Source organism: Solea solea, chromosome 8, assembly GCF_958295425.1.
Source record: "Solea solea chromosome 8, fSolSol10.1, whole genome shotgun sequence".
NCBI lineage: Eukaryota > Metazoa > Chordata > Actinopteri > Pleuronectiformes > Soleidae > Solea > Solea solea.
This window is the reverse complement of record NC_081141.1, coordinates 28834016-28858894: the sequence shown is the minus strand read 5'-3', so window position 1 is coordinate 28858894 and position 24879 is coordinate 28834016. Positions and strand designations below refer to the sequence as shown.

Genomic DNA, 24879 nt, shown 5'->3' with positions numbered 1-24879 from the left:
TGAAGTCTGGGAGGAGGATCCACGTACGCGTCGCCACTCGGGCACTGACAGGAACGCTCCTCTTGTTGCTGAGAATCGCAAAGACGTTGACCAGGTACTCGATGCCAGGTTCCAGCTCCCGGATTGTGGCCATCTTCTGGTCTCCGGGGACCCGCATGTCCAGCTCCAGGCCCCCTGGTGCCGTGGGGACGTAGGTGATCAGGTACTCAGTCACACGCATCTCATTCTCCCAGGACAGGTCCACGGTCTCGGGGGTGACCTCCACCACCTTCAGGTCCTTGGGCGGTGAGACTGTAGAGAAACAGCAATTTAGAAAATGTTTGTAGTTTTTCTTCCACAGAAAAGGTCAATGAGTTCGATGAAGTTACCTCAGGTTGATCCCTCTGGGAATAAAAAACTGATTTTCCAATGGAAACAACTCACATTTGGCAGAAAATATGAACATAATGAAATGAAGCAAGCACAGGAATGAAAGAAATGTGGACTTTATTTTGCTGCAACGTTCACCCAAAGCTGGTCTTTGTTATTTAATAAAGTCTATTCTAAGATTTAAGTGATTATGATAATATGGGGCAAAGTTTATACATGAATTTAACCCTGAAACCATTGTTTTACTGACACAAATTGAAGGACATTTAATGCACATCATATTGAGCGTATGTAATAAGTGCTTTCATAGACGTTTTCGAGCATCTCTTGATGTTTTCTTTGTGTAGATTTTCCCCCATCGCGGTCAGTTGCCAACATTTTTCAGTGAGGTTTTCAAAACCAAAGCATTTCATCAGACTTCACTTGTACTCATCTGTCTCTGTTTGAAAACCATAATACTCACAATCATCCTGGTGTAAAAAGAGAGGCTCCACGTCTGCTATCAAATGAAAAGTGTTCCAGTGATGCAGAAGATTTGCCAGTGAAAACACACAGTATGTGAATGAAACTATCGCAGCTCTGTCAGGAGCCACAGGCTCTGTGTTTTTCTGCCAAAAGGAAAAAAATTAGATATGAAAAAAGATACGAGAGCACGTTATTAGATTTCTATCAAAGTTTCCAAAAAAACTTGTATTTTGTCAAACGGTTGCTAATGAAATTTGAGCATTTGTGACGCAAATTCAGAACAATGTATCTCACTCTCACACTGCGTTCACTTGATTTTGTGTGTCTGATCAAAAAGACCAAAACAAATTAGACGTTTTCCTGCTCGATTTTCATGGTTGTGAAACTGAAAACTTCTTGTCCTGGTTCCATTTTCATCATCGAGGAAGTGAAGCCACAAGAAAACGAGACACGAGGCAGATAATCATTCATAAATGTAAACTATAATGAGCTCTGAAGCTCTTCCATTGTTTGTGACTTTATCCTGATCCCAGGCCAGAGTGGAACCCGTTGGCTGCATCTTCTGGTGATGAATTAGCGTCTGGGGACAACAACCAGAGCCAGTATTCTGTGGCTTCTTCTGCAGACGGTGGATATTTGGGCTAAGACTTCAGTTTTCTGTTCGCTGTTTACTTTTAGAAGTCTGACGAGCAAAGTGAGACATGACCATAGACTAGAGGGAATATAAAAAGTAGATTGAGTCTTCTGGTTTCCTCCAAGGACGCCAATGAGAAAGTCATGATAGAGTGTAAGTATAAGAGCAAATGAGTTTCTACTTCTCACTTGATTTCTGACTGAAGAAAACATTTCCCTGAGGAGTTCATGGTTAGAGCTTCAGTTCTTCTTCAACAGAACATGATGTCCGTCCATTTCTACCGCTTATCTGAGGTCAGGTCTGGGGCGCAGCAGCTTGAGCAGAGAAGCCCAGACTTCCCTCTCCCCGGCCACTTCGTCCAGCTCTTCCGGGGGGGAATCCCAAGGCGTTCCCAGGACAAGTCCTGGTTCTTTCCCAGGGCCTCTTCCCAGTGGGACATGACCAGAATTCCTCACCAGGGAGGCGTCCAGGAGGCATCCTAACCAGTTGCCTGAGCCATCTCAATAGCGACTCGACTCTGAGCCACTCCCGGATGACCAAGCTTCTCATCCTATCTCTAAGGGAGAGCACAGACACCCTGCAGAGCAAACCCATTATGGCCGCTTGTATCGGCAATCTTGTTCTTTCCGAACATGATGTCATTTTTGTAAATTATGTTCCCATTTAGGCGTAAAGGTTGGCACTCATTGAGCCCCGATTGGAACAAGGGCCTTTCTGCATGGCGTTTGCATGTTCTCCCCGTGTGTGCGTGGGTTCTCTCGGGGTTCTCCGGCTTCCTCCCACAGTCCAAAAACATGCAATGTGGGGATAGGTAAATTGGACACTCTAAATTGACCATAGGAGTGAGTGTGAGCGTGAATGGTTGTTTGTCTCTATCTGTGTGTGGCCCTGCGATGGACTGGCGAGCTGTCCAGGGTGTACCCCGCCTATCGCCCGATGTAGCTGGGATTGGCACGGCACCCCCCGCGACCCTCTGGTGGAGGATAAAGCGGTAGATGATGACTGACTGACTGACTGATGTTCCCATTTAGGCGTAAAGGTTGGCACTCATTGAGCCCCGATTGGAACAAGGGCCTTTCTGCATGGAGTTAGCATTTTCTCCCCTTGTGTGCGTGAGGATAAATTGGTCGCGCTAAATTGACTGTAGGTGTGATAGTGAGAGTGAATGGTTGTTTGTCTCTATATGTGTTCCTGCCATGGATCGGCAAACTGTATGGATCGGCAAACTGTGACCACCTTATCACCCTATGTCAGCTGAGATTGGCACAGCACCCCCCACGACCCTAGCGGTAGAAGATGGATGGATGTTCCCATTTAGAGAAGAATAAATAATAAATTACAGCACATATGAGTGCCTCTAAAGTTCTGTTTATGAAAGTCAACAAAACAATACAAAGAAGGTTCTGGGTTCAAAGAACCGTGTAGCATACTTGAGCACAACACATAGCAAGCAGTCAAACCTGTATCCTTTGGTTCCCCAAAGTCTTCAAAGAACAAGCAGAGCAGCTAACAGCTAGACAGACTTTTAAAAGCTGGTAGATTAAAAAAAGTCTGTTGATACACTTTAATGAGCCTGTAAAATAGTTGCATGCATATAATACTGGTGGTCTGTCTTACCTTCAGAACAGTCCTCTCCGATGAAGCCCTCGTCACAGATACACAGTCCGTTCTCACAGCGTCCCTGGTTCTGGCAGTCGCCCGGGCAGGTCAGCACGGAGCAGTCCGTTCCTGTGAAACCCTCGTAGCACACACAGTTGCCATCGACACAGAAACCTCTGTCGAGACAGTTGTTGGGACACGTCTTCTCACTGCAGTCCTCCCCAGTGAAGCCTTTATGACAAACACATTGTCCGTTCACGCAGTCGCCGTTGTCCTGACAGTTGTTAGGACACGTCTTCTCGCTGCAGTCCTCCCCAGTGAAGCCTTTATGACAAACGCATTGTCCATTCACGCAGTGGCCGTTGTCCTGACAGTTGTTGGGACACGTCTTCTCGCTGCAGTCCTCGCCGGTGAAGCCTTTATGACAAACACATTGTCCATTCACACAGCGGCCATTGTCCTTACAGTTGTTGGGACACGTCTTCTCACTGCAGTCCTCGCCGGTGAAGCCTTTATGACAAACACATTGTCCGTTCACGCAGCGGCCATTGTCCTTACAGTTGTTGGGACACGTCTTCTCGCTGCAGTCCTCGCCGGTGAATCCTTTATGACAAACACATTGTCCGTTCACGCAGCGGCCATTGTCCTTACAGTTGTTGGGACACGTCTTCTCGCTGCAGTCCTCGCCCGTGAAGCCTTTATGACAAACACATTGTCCATTCACGCAGCGGCCATTGTCCTGGCAGTCGTTAGGACAGGTCAGCTCGCTGCAGTCCTCACCGGTGAAGCCTTTGTGACAAACACATTGTCCATTCACGCAGTGGCCGCGGTCCAGACAGTCGTTGGGACAGGTCAGCTCGCTGCAGTCTTTACCCGCGAAACCAGCAAAGCATGCGCACTTGCCGTCAATGCATTCACCGCGTCCCAGGCAATCTTTAGGACAGGTTTTGACGCTGCAGTCCTCTCCAGCGAATCCCTTGTCGCATATGCACAGTCCGTCGACACAGCGGCCGCGGTCGTGGCAGTTGTTAGGGCAGGAGATCTCGCTACAGTCTTCGCCTTGGTACCCAATGTCGCAGACACATTCTCCATTAATGCACTGCCCCCTGTTGCTGCAGTTGTCAGGGCATGAAAGGATGGAGCAGTCTTCGCCCTCGAACCCTGGATCACAGATGCACTTCCCGTTGAAGCAGTGGCCTTTCTCATTGCAGTCTGACGGACACGTGAGCTTTGAGCAGTCCTCTCCGCTGTAGCCAGTCTGGCACATGCACAGGCCATTCACGCACATGCCACGACTGTTGCAGTCACCGGGACACGTGAGATTGCCGCAGTCTTCCCCGGTGAAGCCTTCGTCACAGTAGCAGGTGCCGTTGATGCAGCGTCCCCGGTCGTAGCAGTCATTGGGGCAGATGAGTTCGGAGCAGTCAAAGCCCGTCCACGGCTCGTCGCAGACACACTCATCCTCTATGCAGCGTCCGCGGCCGAGACAGTTGTTGAGGCAGTTGGTCTGGGAGCAGTCAATACCGAGGAAGCCTTCCTCACAGAGGCAGGAGCCCTCGACGCAGTGGCCGTAGTCGCCACAGTCGAGCAAACAGAGTTCCACAGCACAGTCGTCGCCGCCGAAGCCCTCAAAGCATTCGCATTTGCCATCCAAGCAGCGACCCTGGTCCTGGCAATCGTTGGGACACTCGGGTTCGGTGCAGTTGGGGCCTTTCCACCCGGGTTCACATGTACAGGTGCAGGTTTCACTGCTCCAGTTCCCACGACCGTTGCAGTACGGCTTTGTGACGACTTCGCCTTGAAGAAAACAGAGAAATAAAGTATTTTAAGGGAAAAAGGTGTGCTTACAAAACTTGGACCTCATAGTGCCATGGTTCTCAACGTTGGTGATAATGGTGTTACTGAGAGAGATCAATCATTTCGCAGGTGTCTCTTGGTATAAGACATTCAGACGTGTTCTAATGAGACTCAGATCTGATTTCTCTTCAGGGTAAATTTCAAATTAGATTCTGTTTGTGGGCACAGATGAGATACAATACATGGATACATGGTCATGTTACTTTATGTAATATCAGAATTAATGCTGCTTTTTTTTTGTCATTTTCAAGCTTCTAATGACTCAGGTATGAATAAATTCTGACTTAAATTCCTGTGCTCGCCAAAGAGAAGCAGTTCCAGTCGTCAGATTGGAGAGTTTTGTACATACAAAGGTTTTTAGAGAAAAATGATTCCCCATCCATTTAAAATTCAGAATTTTGTCAAGAATTTGCGACAATTGTTTTTAAATCAATGCAACATTTACTGTTGTATTTACAATTATATTATATAACTATTCTTACGTGTTATCTTATCAGTAGATCCTCTGACTAATTACGTTGATTTACTGTATAATAAATGTTAACTGTAAATATAATAACAATTATGCATTAATTACATCAAGGAATGCTTTATTTTGAAGGCTAAGTTTACAACATAACTGTTTATTGTTTAGTGAGGGAAAAGCAAACGGCTGAATATAGCTTGGCAGTTAAATCTATGAACACATGTGTGTTTAAAAAAGGGAATGACAGCAGTTTTCAAATATAGCCAATTTGTGGTTAATGGGCCCAATGATGCTCCGTCATTGTTATGATCACATAAAAATAAAAAACATTGCCTGGAGCGACTTTTTAAAATTTGTTCCCTTTGTTAAAAATGACCTTATTTAAAGGGGACATATTATGCAAAATCAACTTTTTAACCATTTTAATACTGATATTTGGGACTCTGGGGGCCCTACCAGTCGCCAAAGTGTGGAAAAACAATACTCAGTCATGTTTTCGTGGTTCCGCTTAGTGTAAGTATAGGCGATAAAACGCTCGATGTTGAATTCCCTGCGCTTATGACGTCAGCATGCGCATTTCACCGCGAATGTTACCGCCCCACCAGTACGTTTACTTCGCAAGCTCCACCTTAGCTCCACCTTGTCCCTGCCAGAGTGCAGGCGAGGGAGGAAGAGCGGTATTATGTCAACGTGGCGGGACAAGTGTGCTGTTGGTGGCTGCACAGTGGAGCACAGTGTTTTACAGAGGATTTTATATATGAAGCTAATGTGCCGGATAAAGTCAGCAATCGTGTGTTCGTGTGTTCGCACCACTTCACATCAGACTGCGGCCAGCGGTTGCCGTATTTAGTCAGGGGACGTATTTCACCGACGTACAAACACACAAATTGTTAAGAAAAGATCACATAGAGCTCATAACTGACCATTCTGACACGTCCTAATTAAACATATTTGTTCAGTACGTCCTCCATGACCGGAGCACAGACTCAGTCTGATACAATCACATAAAGCAGCTGTTTATGCAGCTCGCCGCTGACGATCAGCGGTGCTGCACTCTCTGTGCAGCGGTGCTACACTCTCTGTGTCACCGATAGCCTAAACTGCCGCTGGCGATCGCTGATCGGCAGCGGCGCGCTGAATAAACTGTATGTTGCTGTATCAGACCTGATACAGCAACATACAGTTTATTCAGCGCGCCGCTGGCGATCAGCGGTGGCGATCAGCTGATCGCCAGCGGCAGTTTAGGCTATCGGTGAAACAGAGAGTGTAGCACCGCTGCACAGAGAGTGCAGCACCGCTGATCGTCAGCGGCGAGCTGCATAAACAGCTGCTTTATGTGATTGTATCAGACTGAGTCTGTGCTCCGGTCATGGAGGACGTACTGAACAAATATGTTTAATTAGGACGTGTCAGAATGGTCAGTTATGAGCTCTATGTGATCTTTTCTTAACAATGTGTGTGTTTGTACGTCGGTGAAATACGTCCCCTGACTAAATGCGGCGACCGCTGTTTGCAGTCTGATGTGAAGTGGTGCGAACACACGAACACACGATCTGATACAGCAACATACAGTTTATTCAGCGCGCCGCTGGCGATCAGCGGTGGCGCGTTACACGGTGATCGCCACCGCTGATCGCCAGCTCGCCGGAGCACCGGAGCTGGTCAGCGGTGGTGAGGTCTCCGGAGCACAGTCTCCGGTCTGATACAGCAACATACAGTTTATTCAGCGCGCCGCTGGCGATCAGCGGTGGCGATCAGCGGTGCTGCACTCTATGTGCAGCGGTGCTGCACTCTCTGTGTCACCGCTGATCTTCTGTTCCTAAGTGTTTTTAACTGATTTACAGTTGGACAGTGTTCGGCTCGATCCTTATGTAGGACGTCTCTTCCTGTGACGGCACTCTCGCTGACATGTTGATATTGTCAGAGAGCTAGTGGAGGGAGGGGGAGACGAATAGAGCTGTAAAGAGGACAAATCAGAAACCCCCTGGAAGAAGTGGGTGTGTGTTTGCCTGTGTCTCATTTGCATATAAAGGGACCTTGCACGAAAACCGAGCGTTCTGAAAGGGGCGGGTTTAGCAGGGTTATTGAACTACTATGATTCTTCATCCTTATGGTATTTTGACCAAAGCATGTCACTGACATGTTCATTAGGACACCAGGGAACTATTTTAATGGGGGAAATAGGGTATAATATGTCCCCTTTAACTCTCACACCTGATCCATTGGAAGCTCTTCAGAAACATATTTCACTTGAGTGGAACCACATGCGTCATCCACAGTCAACTCGCACATTAATCACAGGACAGCAGTGCATTTACCATTTACCTGTAACCTGAGCTCCACAGCATCCTGTGCCGCTGCTGCACTGCTCCCTCAGACTGGACAGCTCGGCCTCCAGCATCTCCAGCCTGTTCAGGATGTCCTTCATGTCCGGCACCTGGTTGTTGCAGTTGCACGTCTGCTTGGGGATGTTGATGCGGTGGGTGAAAACGATCTGATTGTCTCCGTCGACCGTGTGCTCAATGTGCTCCTCGTTCTGCACGTTCATCGGGGCATGGGTTCTTGGTTTGACCTCTGTGGCTCCCGGTGAGTCCAGGTCCACGGAGCAGAGGGACGTGGAGGGGACATTGATGTTGTAGACATGGTTGAACACCACCGGCTGGTCGGGGTGGGGCAGGGTGAGGTTCTCCTGGGTTTTCTTGGGCATCAGAGCCTCTCTGCGGTGGCGGAGGACCTTCACCAGGCCGGCCGTGGAGAGCTGGAACACTAGGACCACGGTGGCGAAGCCCAGAAGAAAGCCTTTCGTCCACATGATGACACGCTGGCTCTGCAGCCTCTGGTGAAGTAGCAGCTGGAACGGAGACGTCTATTCAGGTCTGACCAGTCCTAGAATGAGGAATTTTATTATTAGAGCATGAATTCAGAAAAAAGCCTAGAAATGATTGTCAGGTTTGGTCATGTGAATCGATGAATCTTGGTAAGCTCTTTTTGTGAGTTTTGAAGCCATCCACAGTGGATGTTCTCAACATAAACCACCATGGTTGGATTATGTCAATAGTTATCAATAATTCAGAAGAACTGATGGTTGTTATTGATGAGTCTGAATTATTTTATACCCATAAGTGCTTGTAGTTGCTTCCTCTGGGATGTAACGAAAACCTTTGTTTGTTTTAGCCATAAATAAAGGCTAATAAATCCTTTATTGTTGGGCAACTATGGGACGTGTGTCAGTTTCAAGGGAACATTCTCTGGTACTTGGTTGGGTTTAGGCAGAAATGTAGGCAGGTGGAAACTCCCAAGACCCCCCAATAGGAAATGTGCTTTTCCAGGAAACAAGTTGTCCAATCTGAGCCAAACTTAACATGTTTGAGTCCTGGTTTGAAGACAAAATTGAATCATCAAAATCTTCCCTAATTGGAAGAAAATTGGGTGCCAATTTACCTTTTAACAAATGCTATGTTAGCATCACACTTCAACTTATCTTTGAGGACAATGCCCAGGTATTAACACAGCTGTCTCTGGTGTCCCCATCATACAGTACATGGTAGTGGAGGACCAGGCTTTACAGAATCCTGTTGGATATTGACTTTTCCTGTTTGCCCTTGCCATTTGAAATACCCTTAAACACCATATTCACTCACTCACTCACTCACTCACTCACACCAGGGATCATAGCTAGAGTGAAATATTACAGTATACCACTAAAAGGCAATTAACCTCCTTCAGTTGGCCCCCGAACAAAAGACCAACTCCAATCCTGTTGCTGCCTCTGACACATTTTAGCCCCGTTTGTTCCCACTGGAGTCGACAAACACTTCAGAGTTCTGACATTGGTGCATTCTTTTCACAATTCCTCTGCACACCGAGAGCTGCAATTACTGTAAGGACGCCATCTGACCTTGGAGATTTGAAGCATTTCATGTTCAGATCATGTTGAGACAGGTCGCCACAAACAACACCTGCATGTGGTGCAGGAGCCTCCTCTTTACTCGGCAGTCCTGACCACGTCTCCGGCTGACAGGCTAAGACCGCTGCACGCCATCTGGGTCAGCAGCAGCAGCCGCAGCAGCAGCAGGTCAGCATTGCCAGGTTGTGTTTTAGCACGGTAACATGATTCTTATTGCTCTCACCTTCTGAGACATGATTCTTTTAAAAGGTCTGGTGGAAAGAAAACAAAATGTGCCGAGGCAAAGAGACGCCAACCTTCAAACCAGATGTTTTAACTATCGGTTTGATCTTAGCATTAAATTAAACTCACAGGTCAGCGAATGGTGTCGTCTGAGCCTGTTATTCTGCTAATAATCACATTTCCATTCATTTATTCAGAAATGTGATGAAAGACACTCACCGAAAACACCGGCCTGTCAGCGCCAGAACAAAAAGGGATGAAAATATAGATATTTTAAAGTGTCTGTCTCAGCCTGAATTCATTTATAATTGCACCTTTTACCACAACCTTTGTCAGAGATGCTGACACTGATCATTTCCTACCTCTGAAATCTCTGTGCAGCTTGGCAGCTCTAAAGGTTAATAGCAGCTTTTAGCGGCAGACGTGAAAATGTGTGGATAAGCAGATCCGAACGTGAACGACTGCAGGAAAACATGCTGGAGGTGGAATCGGAAGAAACCAGTTTCAATTTCTTTACTGCACCTGACGTGGTCAAAGTGATGTGTGGAAACACGAGGCATGTTTACAATAACACGAAACAAAAATGAATTATTAATTGTTTGTAAACTAAAACATATCCATACAATCGTGCTGTAAACTATGGCGCTAAAATTTGTGGTGAAATGAAGACCAATCGGCTTTGACTTTGACAGATTCTGCTCAAAATGGAGGAGAAAATTATAATTTCATACTGGAACAAAAAACGATAGTTTTTTTATGTGTATAATTATCATTGTGTTTATAAATTAAACACAATGATAGATAGCACTGACATAATGTATGAGTCATAAAATTAAATAAATACATTCGTAGCATTCTCTATGAAGGATTCATATATTTTACTTATTCTCTTAAAAATATATTGTACTGAACTGTATTGATTTTCTTTTTTTTCTATATCATGATGAAAATATTGACTTGTCCTCTGAGGGAGCGACACCCTAAGTGAAGGGGTGAGGGGTGAGGGGGTGATGAGGCAGACAGACATGTGAGCTCAGCTTTGACAGATCCCACAACTTCAGCACCCATGATTACACAGAGAGGGATGATCGCCTCCATGATGAGCACAGTTTTCGTCTGGTGCTAAGGATCCGCCCTCCCAACCCCCACCCACCCTTCAGCTGTAAACACGGCCACACACACACACACACACACACGTCGATAAAGTCACACCGCTGTGCCCAAGCATCACAAACCAGGGATTAAAGCACAAAATAGGCAGAAAATTGCTTTGAGTCGCTGTTAAGGTTTTAGTTTTGGGCGAATGCTTGGCTTTGCCACTTTGAAGGCAGGGTGGCTTCTCTCCACATGGAACCTCAGAGCGAGGCCACGCTAAAAGAGACCAAAGCTGCTTTTGTCTGAGAATCTCTGGCAAAACTCAGACGTAGATCAAGAAAAGAAACGTTTCACAGAGCCTGAGAAATCATTTCAATTTGGCCTCTTTTTTTTTTTTAGACTTAATCTTTATTTTTTTTATCACAATCGGCGAATGCGAGTGTGACCCTGAGAAACGCAGAGCTGATCCCGGTATTTGGACGTCCTTCGTGGACACCCTGTGGCCGTGGCTTTATGCTAATGCGGCTGGTTGTTGGCACCGGCGCCGCGGGTTTGATACAATCTTTGACTGTTGCTTCTTTGTGATTCTTCCCTCACTCGGCTTCTCAAACACAAACAAAGCTTGTCGCTCGCCTTGTGGTCGAGTGTGAGGAGAATTTTACCAGGAGGGGAAAAAAAACCTGCTGGTGCAACTGATCCAAATTAGCCAAATTAGGTAGTGGTCAGCAACTGGTGGCCCGGGGGCCAAAAGCACTGACGCCTCCATGCATTTTGGTGCCCTAGGTGAGATTGGGATTTGGCGCACAGTGTTTTTTCAAAAATATATTGATATCCAAATTATGCATTATTTATTGTTCAATTCAAGTCTGCGTTTTCCGTGTTTTCCACATCACTGACGTCACAGGGCCGCACACACACACACAGTGTTAGCTTTAAATGAACATTTGGATCCCATTTTCAAAAGTGATTAGGACTCAGTGTCAGACGTGTTGAGCTCATTCTCCACGTTTTATTGCTTAGGGATTTAGGTTTGGGTTGCGGGGGGGGGGGGGGGGGGGGGGGGGGGATTGTCGAACCCTAAGCAGCGACCTTGACCCCACAACTCTAACCTGGAACATTAACCTTGACCCTAGGTCTACTAATCCGAGAAGAACCAATGTGCCGTGGTCTTTATTCTTAAAGCCATTAATCTTTGTTCAAAATCAACTCAACCGTTCAAGGGTTTTTTTCAGCTCATATGAGCAACACAGTGCTGTTTTAAAAAACAAGAAAAAAATTCTGTTTAATATGGTTAAAGTGTGGTCTGGTTCAGCCCAATAAAAACGGATTCATCTGATGTTTTTCTCATTTATTCAACTGTTTGGTTCAGAAAATTATGAGGTTCTCAAATGTCTTGTTTTTGTCCAAAAACCAAAATGATTTAGTTTGAATAATTTCAATTTTTTATGGAGCAAAGAAACCAGAATAAAATACATTTAAGAAACTGAAAAATCACAGAAACTGGTTTTAATTCTTGAAAAAAAGCAATTAAAAAGAAAAGAGCAATTAATTTAGTAGTCGATTAATAATCGACTAATTGTTGGGGCCATATTTGTCATTAAGGTCCAGTGTGTAAGATTTTGGTGTTTGTTTGTTTTTGATTGCACAATCATGTTAACATATGAATTGTTGTTTTAATTCCCACATAATGAGCCTTTAATATTTGGGACTTAACACTTTTTGAGTTCTAATGATGACTTTGAGGCGACCACATACAGCGAACATTCCTTTTTCTCTACAGAGCTCCCCCTACAGTTTGTGTTTTTTGCGAGACCTGATTGTGAGGACTCCGGGTCCGGGACAACCCTGATCTGGCAATGAAAGAGTTTTCCTCTAACAGAGAGTAGAGGGCAGTGGAGACAGCCACAACATTTAACCATCCAAAATTACTCTGAATATCCTGTTCTGCTTTAAACATGCAGCGTCCAACCAACAGAGTATTGAGCACAGACCTGAGCAAAAGGTGACAATCCTTCAAGTCAAAAAACCCAAAAAACAAACAAACTATTCCTGATTCTCACATTAGTGTCATGTAGAAAACACAGAAGGTGAAGTGTAAGTCACTTTGGATAAAAGCGTCTGCTAAATGACATGTAATGTAATGTAATGTAAAGTGCTTTAAATCCAGCAAGTCTTTATTTTTACCCTCTGTCTCTGTGTTGTTGTGTGCGTCCAAAACCATAATTCTGGAGTAGTAAACCGAGAGAATGCACTTATTTCACACAGAGGAGGATCAAAATACGAGGAAAACCGGGGACAGCACAGTCCGGTACACAAGGATCCGTCTCGTTAAAGAACTCGATCACTGAGAAATTTAAATAAATAAATAAACGGATGATGAGTTTCCCAGTCGTGTTACTTTTTCCCCTCCGACTGTCTCCCGTCCTTTTTAAGTTTTGCTTTCAATTGAGCGAGTGATTGATGAGCAGACTGACTGAGTGTCTGGGGGAGGGAGTTTGCATATATATCTTATGCAGAAGTCAAGGCTTCTTTCAAACGCAGCCAGGACCTGAGGTTCACCTCTGCTGAGACTCTCTGAGCATATGGCAAGTCCATGAACAACAAAGTCAACATTCGCCAGCAGGAAATGTCGTTTCTTCAGGTACAAAATAAAGTTATAGCATTATAATACAGCAGCAGCAGTTTGAAAGTAAACAAAGATGGAAATCCACTCATGGCTGTTTTTAGTCGGATCTGTAGTCGAACAACTTTCCTAAATCATAAATACTGTGGTTTTCTACGTGAAATACAGTTTCTGATCGTTGAATTTTGAGTAGTTTATTCAACTTTGGTGTTTCAATGATAAACATGATAAACATGCTTGAGGTAGAGCTCTGGATTCTGACTCTTACAAATGTCCACCATAGGAAATGATGGTTGGGACTATATCATTACTGTATGACCATTAAAACAGATGGAACACTGGTTTTCAGTGGTTTTTCATTTTTCATTGAGCTTTGATTGGTTTAATCAATTTTTAGTCACACTTTTGGTGTTCAAGGCCAAAAATCACCACCATAGGAAATGAATGTCTGCCATCCAACAGATTCTGGTCCAAAAGATGTATAAATAAGAAAGGGGTTAAAGAAACACCGGTGGATGGAGGTTAAATGGAAAATAAAGGTGTGAGGAGAGTCGTCGGCACGAGCAGACGTCGCAGCATCCGTCTGAAAACAAACAAACTGAATAATGAAGCGGCGTGTCCCACTTCATGTGTCAAAGCTGTAAATATTCAATGACCACGATCACAACTCAAGTCCCAGGACTGAATGTTAAACAGGTCTGATGTGAGTCACGAGGTTCTCTCTGTTCATTTCTGAAGAATTTATCGAGCTTGCCTCGTTTTGTAGGTCGACTGTGACAAAAATCTAAATCTGGGTCAGTGACACAAGGACTGAATGACGGCTTATTGTTTGGAGCTCTTTTCACCTTGAGACAGTGTCAAACTGTAACAGTGGGGGGACATGGGGGACGGGGGACGGGGGGTGATGACCAGGAAATGGGCTTCAGTCATGGACACATCAGGGACCATCAAAGAGACAAATGTGTCCAGTTGCACCTCACATTGCGGAGAGAGCCACAAACCCGGCGGAGTTCACAATCTGGTTCACAAGCACGTTTTTCATAATCAGCTCGTCTGCGGCGTGGAAGAAAGCTCTCAGTCATCCAATATTTCCTGAGCTGGAGCAGGTGAATATTGATTCAGACGCTGCATTTGCACCAAGGTCAGAGAGATAGCGGCGTTTGCTGAGGACAGCACTCTGCGTCTGCGAGTCGTAATCATCAAACACGGGAATGAATTTCCGGGAGGAGGCAGAACTTTGAGTTTACTGCTCGATGCGTCATCAATGGTACAGTTGTTCCTTTTTCATATTTTATCACCTCATTCTGCTGCAGAGGACACTCTCTCTCTCTCTGTCTCTCTCTGTCTCTCTCTGTCTCTCTCTCTGTCTCTCTCTCTCTCTCTGCCTTTTATGACCGACGTGGTTATCGCAGTCAAGCCGAACAAAACCCAGATGGTGGGATAGAGAAAAGAGAAAAGAAGAGCAGACTGAATAACCATCAGTTTCAACTCATTTCACTGAGGAGGAGGAGGAGGAGGAGGAGGAGGAGGAGGAAGAGGAGGAGGAGGACGTAGGTAGGACAAGGCCGAGTGCACGACTCGGTTCAGTTACAGCGTTGGCAGTGATGTGGTCGAGCCCTGACATTAGGACACAGCTAATTGGCAGAAAAGCCTCTCGAGAGTCTGTTCCCCTGGAAAAGTCTTAAAGCTTCTGTCTTTGCTTGACAGATGCAGGTGAGGGTCAGCAGGTCAACTCACACACACACACACACACACACACACACAGAACAAATGATCCAAGCTTCATTTCAGTCATTTTCAGTGAAGGGAAACAACTTCACAGGTTAATTGATTAAGTGTCCACTTTAAAACTGGGGTCTGGAAGTCTGGGAAAACATCCCACCCACTCCCAATTTCCCTTTCCTGAAAAAACCACAACCTTGACCTCTCTCTCTCTCTCTCTCTCTCTCTCTCCAGTGTTCCTTCAATCCTCCATTATTTCACTTTTAATCAGACTAAGGCCATAGTCTGACTAAGACAATGAGACAACTTACAGAGTCCGAGTTTACATGCGGAGGAGAAAGTGGATTTATTGTCAGTGTACGTGTGACTCCGCCTCTGTAGGTGGCGCTGTATCTCTCTATAAGCGAGTGTGTTGAATGAGTTTATGTGACAGGAAAACAAAGATGGACGGTGCTTTGGTTCTGGATGTTTGGTACCTGCTGTACATGTTAATGGTGAGACAAACTAGATGGACATGTCTCTTGTTGACCGAAGACAGCCGTATGATGTCCACCAACAGTCGTCCCCTTCTACTTCAGGGTTAAAGACCGCAGAGGACATTTTGTTGTGTGTGCAGAACGACAAGTCTGACTCCAGAAGTCTGACTCCAGTCTGACTAATAGTATAAGGAGTAATCGGACTATGGATCACATTATGCAGGTATGTTAGTCTGACTAAGACTAGCTTGATTATAGTCTGACTAACGTGTTTATATGACATTAAGAAAACTGAATTATTGTCTAAGTCTGACTAAAATCGGACTTTTAATATGAATGTAAACACACTGAGTGATTCCCAAACTTTCTAAATAAGGATCCAATCAATTATGACATGAGGTCATTTGTTTTCTTATCCACAGCCAAATTGATAATTTCCAGATGTTTGCTAAATTAATTACAACTTCATTTGCATGTTATTTTAAACATATACTTACATATTGTAACTAAAAGGTCGCTAAAATTTAATAAATTTGTTAGGGGACCCCAAAGAAAATCTCCAGAGACCAAACTATGGGTCCAAACCCAGACTTTGGGAACCACTGGTCGATGTGATCTGCAGATATACGTTATTTTGTCTTGTACGAGCGGCTGAAATGACATTTAAATTGACTTTGACTTGAAATGAGTCTTATTTTAACAGTCTTTATGATGTCATTTATTTTCTATACGACTTCATGAATCCCCGGTGGAATTGGAAAATGATTGTTGCTGCTGTGCTGATCTCACTAAAAGATTCTGGGGCTAATGTGGTTGTACTGGTGAGTGTAAATAAGTCAATAACAAGATAAAAAGATTAAAAAGACCGATAATGACAGATGCACAGTTATTACACTGAGTCTGTTTCCTCATGACAATTAAAGTCTTTCTATCTCCGCTTGCAGCAAACAAATCACACTGAAGGCGGTGATGCGAAATCGATAGAGGATATTAATATTTCTCACGGCATCTCGCTCCGTTATCATTATTTCCCACATGGTAAACACAAATGAAACGGGGAATACAGCAGTTTTCCGAGGCGGGATTCATCAAACCCGAGCCGGGCTCATTGGCTCGGCGCTGTGACCCCGCGGCTCTGATGACACAGATTACGGTGGAGTGGTGGGGGTGAGTGTGTTCGCGGCTGATAAGGCTGCAGAGGAGGCTGAACGTGAGATACTGGCACAAACACTTTATCTGGAGCTCCTCTGCCAACACTGAGCCGTATCGCACTCGCAGAACCGACACCACAGTGATTTGGAGTTGACACGTTTGACTGATACGGCGCCGAAAAACACTCTGCCTCTTCAACCAAAACCAATTTCCCTCGTTGTCACACTCAGATATGGAGAAAATGAATGTGGCGGGAAACGGCGGCGCTCGTCGGGTCAGGTTTCTCTCTCTCTCTGTCTCCACAGACACTCAAATCTAAATTCAGTTTTTTCAGCGAGAGCCATCAATATTCTTTACGACTCTTTCCCCGCCGGTGCCTCTCGCTCTCGCTGCTGTTCTCACTGAGTCCAGATGGAGAGGTTAGACGCTCCTCATTGTTCAGGAGCTTTTTAAACATGCCACATACTGGTGCTTTACTGTGTGCTGTAGATTCCCAAAGACTGGGTCACAACCCTCAGATGGGTCACTGGCGATGGTTTTTTTGGGTGCCCAAATAAATTTTCCCGACGTTGTAATTAAAATTTATGTTTATATGTTTTAAATAACATGCGTGAAATCAAATTGGCTTTAAATGAGTCGCGACATTATGCTCAAATTTACTGTCGTCACATTGATGTTGTGATTTGGGTCACAGTCGTTCGTCATCTTTAAAGATATAAAAGGTTTGGGGAATACTGCTGTAGAGGATACAGGATATTTTTAAACTTGGCTGAAGCTGCTAATTGCTAATTAAAAAGAATTGTTACCATTTTAATTCTGTGTGGTGTCAAAATGAAAATGTTTTGGTCCCAGGACTGAGCCTTGTGGGACTCCACATTTGATTGTTATCTGATTTCTTTTACACAATAAAATAAAAGAAACTTCTTGCTAAATGAAGTGCAGTAAAGTTACAGTTTCAATGCTTTTTTTCTTCTATTTCAAATCTGTTGATCCGCTCGTACGTAGCAGATATTTTCATTCTGACTTTGACGTGACAGCGATTTGTGGGACGGTTATTAGTTATAGTTTATATGAATTTTAAGAAGAGAGAACATCCACTTGATCTCAACCTGCTCTGCAATTACCATAAAACTCAGATTGGCTCGAGCTGCACTGACGTATCGATGTCCACTTCTGAGACTCGTCTAAACTTACCAGGTAAACTAAAACCTCCGCTCTCAGGTAAATGAGCTGAAAGGTGAGCGCGCACCAACTCCTCCTCACTCACTCCAAAAAACACACACTAGCTGACTAATAATGCTCATTTATTTTTGAGATTTATTTTACATGTTATTGATATTTGTGTCAAACATGATACAATTGGGGAAGCATATTACAAATATCCTCTTACAACAAGATATTTTTTTGTTATTATGACAATCTACCTGATCATGTTATGACGTAAGGTACAGATGATTGTGGAAGTGTTTGCCCCACAGGTTGAGAAACGCCACTGAGAAACTAACTTTGTGACCCAGAACCATCAGGATTCTTGTTTTTTATGGAGCAAGAAAATGTGCTGTGTGTTATACGTTGATGAGTTATAGGAGCGGTAGATTTGAGTTTTCCTGCGACTGCACATCTCCACACTTCACACTCAGGTTTTATTGGTTACTTCCATTTGGAGAGGAGTCTTATTTTCTCTCCCTCTCTCTGTCTTTACTAGAAATAGAAGCATGCGTGTTGGCTGTGATACCCAGACATCTGTTTGTCCTTGTCTGTGATGAAAGCCTGAAGCGTGTTCCGTGTCCAAATTGGGAGTGCCTTCCTTTCAGACACTTGTATGAGCCTAATGACCCGAATCCCCAGGGTCGTCTCTTCATTGGCTTCCCTGTTTTCTGTTTTTTTATACAATTTAAATTGTCTGCACTGCCCCCCCAACCCCCCTTCATCATGCTCCAAGAACATTGTAGCTCATGCATTCCAACGTGCCAACGTACTGGTGGAGGTGAAGTATTCAAATGAGGTTCCACTCGTCTTTATCTGTTGGAGTGAGAGCGGATACAAAGGCATCACAGACCCCACAACTCCAGCACTTTCATTCCGTTCCCATCACACATTAGCATTGCAGGAGCATTAAAAACCATCTGGGATCCTTGAAGGACTGGATTTATTTGGGATGGGCGGCGGTGGCGGCGGTGGTGGTGGTCTTTGTTCCGCGGTGATGGCTCATCTGAGCGGGGCGCACGGGGACACAAGAAAATAGTCTGCGATGACTTTTTGTCGGGAAGACGCAGTCACTCACTCCTGTGAGTCATTTAGACTCAAAGACAGAAGACAAAAGCCGGCCTGTGGTTCAGAGGAGACTCTGAGGAGGACGGAACACAGCGTTCATCATCACATGAGCTGAAGTTCATTTAAAAACATACAAAAGTCATCTCAGCGCGAAATGGTGACGTCAGATTTTCACATACGTTTCCAGGAGGTTTCATCTGGACAGAAATGTAACAAACTACACTTAAGTGTGTTTCTATAAGTGTATAATCCATTTAAAGCAAAAGATGTTTGTTTTAGCCGCAGAATGAGATTTTTATGTCATATGTACTCGATGTTACTACAGCGACCCAAGTTGACAAACGAGTCAGAACAAGAATCAAAGCCAAAGTGAAAAAGACTTAAAAATCCTACTTAGGGTTCCAAAATTCTACTTGAATTAAAGTAAAGTAAAGCAAATGTGTAAAATGTCAATATAGAACAGAGGAGTCTGGTGTATTTAGAGACAGCACTGCTGAACGCTGGCCATCGTGTCCGCGTTCAGTGACAAATCTTTTTAATTAAGATTGTTTGTGTGTTTGTGTCGCGTAGAAAACCACGTCACCGCAGTTTCATGCAGCCGTTGCCATGATGACTCCGCCCACATTGAGGAGGAGCCATGAAGTCATGGAAAACAACATGATTGATACCAAACCGAGCGAGTAGAGCTAGAACTGTATGATGGAAAATGAAGAATAAATACATATTTTCTGGTATACAAAGGCCCCCATAGTTAATTCTCACATATTGGTTCTTAAAGTTTTATAAATGAACATACAGGAAAAGCCTGGGAATCAGGACCAGAGTTACTTTCTCTACAGTAATAATATGGAGGAAAACTACAAATGCCAGACTTTTCTATCAACAGCAGATCTGCAGGTCGACTCTGCTGAACGCACCGCTGGCTTTACGACACTCACTGGAGCTGAGAAGCATCTGGACCACAGGTGAGAAACACTGTCCACACATTTACCCACACATGAAGTCAAAGCTGCTTATTTGTCTTACAAAACACCACGTTTCCACGTTTCCTCCCCTGACACTCAGCATCCACTTTATTAGGTACACTGGACACCTGGAACCAGTCTGCTCATTCTCTGCTGCTGCTGTTACTGCTGCCACTGTTACTGTTACTGCTGCTGCTACTGCTGCTGTTACTGCTGCTGCTGCTGCTGTTACTGCTGCTACTGCTGCTGCTGCTGCTACTGCTGCTGCTGCTGCTGCTGTTACTGTTACTGCTGCTGCTGCTGCTGTTACTGCTGCTGCTGCCGTTACTGTTACTGCTGCTGTTACTGCTGCTACTGCTACTGCTACTGCTGCTGTTACTGCTGCTGCTGCTGTTACTGCTGCTGCTCACTGGACATTTTTTCTCCTTTTTCACAACCGTTTTCCGCAAACACTAGAAATGGTTGTGCTTGAAAATCCCAGTGGATCAGCCGTTTGTGAAACAGACCGACGACCTGTGCCACCCACGTCGACATTTTAAAGCAAAATTATGCAGGATTTTTAATTCTTTTAATTCTAATTTAATTTGTCTCTACTGCCCCCTACTGTCTGTTCGAGGAAAACCAAGTCTTGAGAAGCAGGTGGCCACAGGTAATGAAGAATTGCTTCAAGGCACTACAAACAAACACACTCTGGCCAGGTAATGATTGTCAGATCAAGGCAGTGAAAGTGTTATTTCAGACGTTCATCGTGACAGAGCCGGAGAAAAAGAAGCAGAGGGAACAGTTTTTGGAGAAAGTGAAGGAATAAGAAAGGACTGAGGACGCATGAGAAACAGTGAGAATAAAGAGTTACACGATGGATGGTTTGATGGTGGCGTCGTAAAAATGTGTACTCCCAAACTGTAGGGGGAGCTCTGATGAGAAACAGGGACCAGACTTACAAAGTTCTGCTTTAACTTGCTTTTACTGTTACAATTCTACAGTTTTACATTTGTATCATGATTTACTGTTGATGTTGTTGTTGTTGTTGTTGTTGTTGCACTTTAATAAATCCTGGCTGTTTTTAAAGTGGTGCTGAAATAAAGTTATCTCTCCTGACTGAGTATCAAAGTATTTGTCACCTTGACGACGCCTACATGCACTGAGCTGCTGTAACGCTGATTTGTGTTGACGGGCTTTTCTTTGTACCTAATAAAGTGGACAAGTGTTGGACAGAGGAGAGGAGAGGAGGAGAGGAGAGGAGGAGAGGAGGAGAGGAGGCAGCAGTGGGCGTCAGGAATCAAATCCTGAATTAAAGATGAAGTTTAGTCAAACCTCAAACATCTCTGCCCAGCGTGGCTCGTCATGAATACCCTCAATTATTGTTTGCTTTCAATCACCAGCGGAGGAGCTAAGTGGGGTTAAAGACAGTCGCCCTCTCAGAGCGAGCTTTGTCGCGGCGGCTAACAGCTGTCCAAACAAAGGCCTGTTTCCCACTCGTCTTTATGCCGAGTGTCACTGTCAGTGAGCGACTCATGTGCATCATGAAACATTCATGCTCCGGGCCTGCGATCAGGTAGCATGTGTCTGTCTGTCTGTCTGTCTGTCTGTCTGTCTGTCAGAGAGCAGAAACTCTCTGCTCGACATGTGTAAAACATGAAGTTGTGCAAATGAATGAAATGAATTAAACAAGAGGGTTGTTGTTGTGTTGTTGTTGTGTTGTTGTTGTGTTGTTGTTGTGTTGTTGTTGTGTTGTTGTGTGTTGTTGTTGTGTGTTTTTCAGACAGATGGAGAAACCAGCCGTGACTCTGAGGTCACGATACTTGATTAAGTCAGTGCGTCTGCTCATCATTGCTGCCCGGGTGTCCTGCAGGATTCTGCCTCTCACACATCACACAAGTCACTCTTGTGGAATTCACCACAGCCAGCAGGTCCTTGTGGGCCTGACAATATAAAAGTGGGTTTGTCCACGGTGGCCCCACCCCCATGTTTGGGGCCTATGTTACTGAAACCATATGGACCCTGCATAATTTCCCTCCACTTTAAGCCCATGCCCACTTAGTCCCCACTTAGTACCCGGGAGCCTGGAAAGAGTTCTAAGTGGGCAAACGTGGGTGGAGCCACCGTGGACTTGTGGGGTCCACATGGACCTGCTGTGAGCTTTTATCACAAATACACATAAAGATCGTACATTAATCGCTTCGACAGGTCTCAAAGTAGATGATGAAGAATTAAGAGTCGTCTTTGTTTCGTTGGTTTTTTCGTTTTGACCAAATACAGAATCGAAGGAAACCAGTCATATTTTTCTCCTGAAGCACTAGAGGTGAGGAAGCAACGACAGTGAAGCAACGACAGAGAGGCAACGACAGAGAAGCGACGACAGTGAAGCAACGACAGAGAGGCAACGACAGAGAAGCAACGACAGAGAGGCGACGACTGGAAACATCCAACATCCAGCCTTACAAGAGCCATCGCTCCGAGAAACAACGTCATCTCGATCATCGCTCTGATTGGTCGTAGTTTGAGCACAGTGTACAGAGGCATTTTCATCTACATCCATTAGTCACACCTCCTGGGAGTGGGCGGAGACTTAATAACTGAACTCTAATCTGTCTACAAATGGGCTAATTTGACAAAAATCTCAGTCTTAATGGATTTCACGTGTACGACAGACACGTCCATCACTGACAAAGCTAAGAAATGAAGACACGTGTGTGTGTATGCAGTTAGAAAACCATTTCCTGTTTGCAGAGAAAAAACATGTTGAAGCACAGCAGATGTTTTTCAGATCGTCCTCTTTCATCCTTTGAAATGAAGAAGAATGAAGAACCACACCTGACACTATTGTGTGTCCTGTGTACCTAATAATGTGGCTGTTAAAGGTGCAGTTCCTCAACACAACTCCGCCCCTAGATGCCACCAAATCCAACACACTGGAGCTTTAAATGAAATTCCTCAGGGGAAAAGAAAAAAAGTGAACACTAAATCAATCAAATTGATTGACAGTCATCATGTAAGCCGTTGGCAGCGATGGAGAAGAGCGCTGCCAAAACCTCGTATCTGTGAAAAGCAGTTTATTTACTCGTCTATCAAACATGATGTCTGTTTATCTCTCTGTCGTCTCCCGTGGGACAAAAACTGTCAAACAAATGAAGCCGACCTGCAGATGAAGAGCCTGCGTGTGTGTGTGTGTGCGTGTGTGTGTGCGTGTGTGTGTGTGTGTGTGTGCGTGTGTGTGTGTGTGTGTGTGTGTGTGCCACTCAGCAGCATGTATACGATCTGTGAGAGGAACCAACCAGAGGCATCTAATGCAGAGCAGCTGTCTGTCTCCTGGGTTACACAAGCCTACTGTCTGTCTGTCTGTCTGTCTGTCTGCTGGCAACCATAAAGTGTACAGCTGCTGGACCTATATAAGCACACACACACACACACACACACTCCCATCAGCCCACAGCTCAGCATCAGCTCTAATGCAAGCAGAATAATTCAGGAGCTCGTGGCAGACGGACGGACGGACAGACATCCATCTCTGAGGACATGAGTCTTATTTTAACTGCGCTGCTAATAAAAGGAAAAGAGTCGACAAAGAGGAAGAAAACTTTGACCGTAAAACCTAATTGGCAGCCAGGTGTGTGCAGTAAAGAGCCGTGTGTGTGTGTGTGTGTGTGTGTGTGTGTGTGTGAATCACAGAAGCACCTAAAACACTCGTCACTGGACTGAGCTTTTTTTTTTAAAGCATTTAAATGAACACTTTTAGCAAATAAAACACAAGTGAATTCACATGATGTCATTCATGAAGCAAAAGTGTCACATGTTCATTGGATTTTAAGCAAGAATCAAATTATTGTGACTGTAAATTCAATATTTTATGGTTCATGGACAAAACTAACTTCAATATGAATTAAATTTTATCTTAAATCGTTTATAATTCATGAGAATTTAGATAACATGAACAATTATTCGTGGCAAATTGTTTCACATGTCACAAAAATGAAAAAGTTTTAACATGAATTTCCATAAAAGTGAGGAGAATGCGGTTATATGAGCTCTGCACTTCAGTTTTCTCAATCTTCTTCAATAAAGAATGTTAAATTAAAATGAAATGTTTGGCTTAAACATTCAGTCTAATTGGAATCAGCAAAATTAACAATAATTTGTATGAAACACGTGATAAATAACGACTAAAACTGAAAGTTTCTCACATTAACTTGTCATTCATCCACATCCACAGCTCACAGGGAGAGAAGGTGACTTACCTCACACACAGATTACAGTCTCCACCGAGCAGCAGCAGCAGCAGCAGCAGCAGCAGCAGCAGTGATGGTGAAGAGTCTTCTCACTTCTAATGTGTGTGTGTGTGTCTCAGAGCTCCGACAGCTCTGTCATCTTCCCTCTCTGAGTGTTTACTGGAGTCTGAACCTTCAGAGCCGGCTGATGTGCAGCCACTGAGGAGAGAGAGAGAGAGAGAGAGAGAGTGAGTGAGAGAGTGAGTGAGTGAGAGAGAGAGAGAGAGTGAGAGAGTTCCCTTTCTCTTAAACAGTGGACCCTCTGCGGTCAGACTCCACTCCCACCTACTGCTCTGTGAAATGCCCCCCACCCATTCAGCCTCTCCACAGCATTGTGACTGAAAGTGGAGGAGCTGAAGAAACAGGACGCCTCCAGGCTGAGAGAGAGAGAGAGAGAGAGAGAGAGAGAGAGAGAGGGAGAGAGAGAGAGAGAGGGAGAGAGAGAGGGAGAGAGAGGGGGGGGGGGGTGGTTGGGGTCGGACCATTAGCTGCAAATTGCAGCCGCTGAGCCAATGGAAAGTAAGATAGATAGAAGATAGTTAGTAAAGCCTGAATTAAAGCTGCACTGTGTAACTTTGTAAGCGTTAACATTAACAAGCTAAACGTGGTCACATGACGCTGAGGAAACTTCTGACACTGTTCGGTTTGTTTTTGACGGATTACTTTTCAAATACTTTCAATGAAAAGTTTAAGCTCAGAACACATCAGTACGTTTACAGTTAGTCAGACTACGGTCTTAGTCTGACTAAGACAGACAATCGGACAACTTGCAGAGTCTGAGTTTCCAT

General features: G+C 44.6%; 1 protein-coding gene across 2 annotated transcripts in view; it reads right to left on the bottom strand.

The window, feature by feature from the left end:
* tncb (tenascin Cb) overlaps positions 1–24413 on the bottom strand; it is a 55649-nt gene extending 31236 nt beyond the window's left edge. For both annotated transcript variants that reach the window (XM_058635473.1, XM_058635474.1), the window contains exons 1-4: positions 24062–24413; positions 7716–8276; positions 3086–4864; positions 28–291 (exon numbers count right to left, since the gene is read on the bottom strand). In XM_058635473.1, the coding sequence (XP_058491456.1) occupies positions 28–291; positions 3086–4864; positions 7716–8202 (2530 nt within the window). In that variant the 5' untranslated portion in view covers positions 8203–8276; positions 24062–24413. The remainder of the gene's footprint in view (positions 1–27; positions 292–3085; positions 4865–7715; positions 8277–24061) is intronic.
* Between the last annotated feature and the right edge of the window lie 466 nt (positions 24414–24879).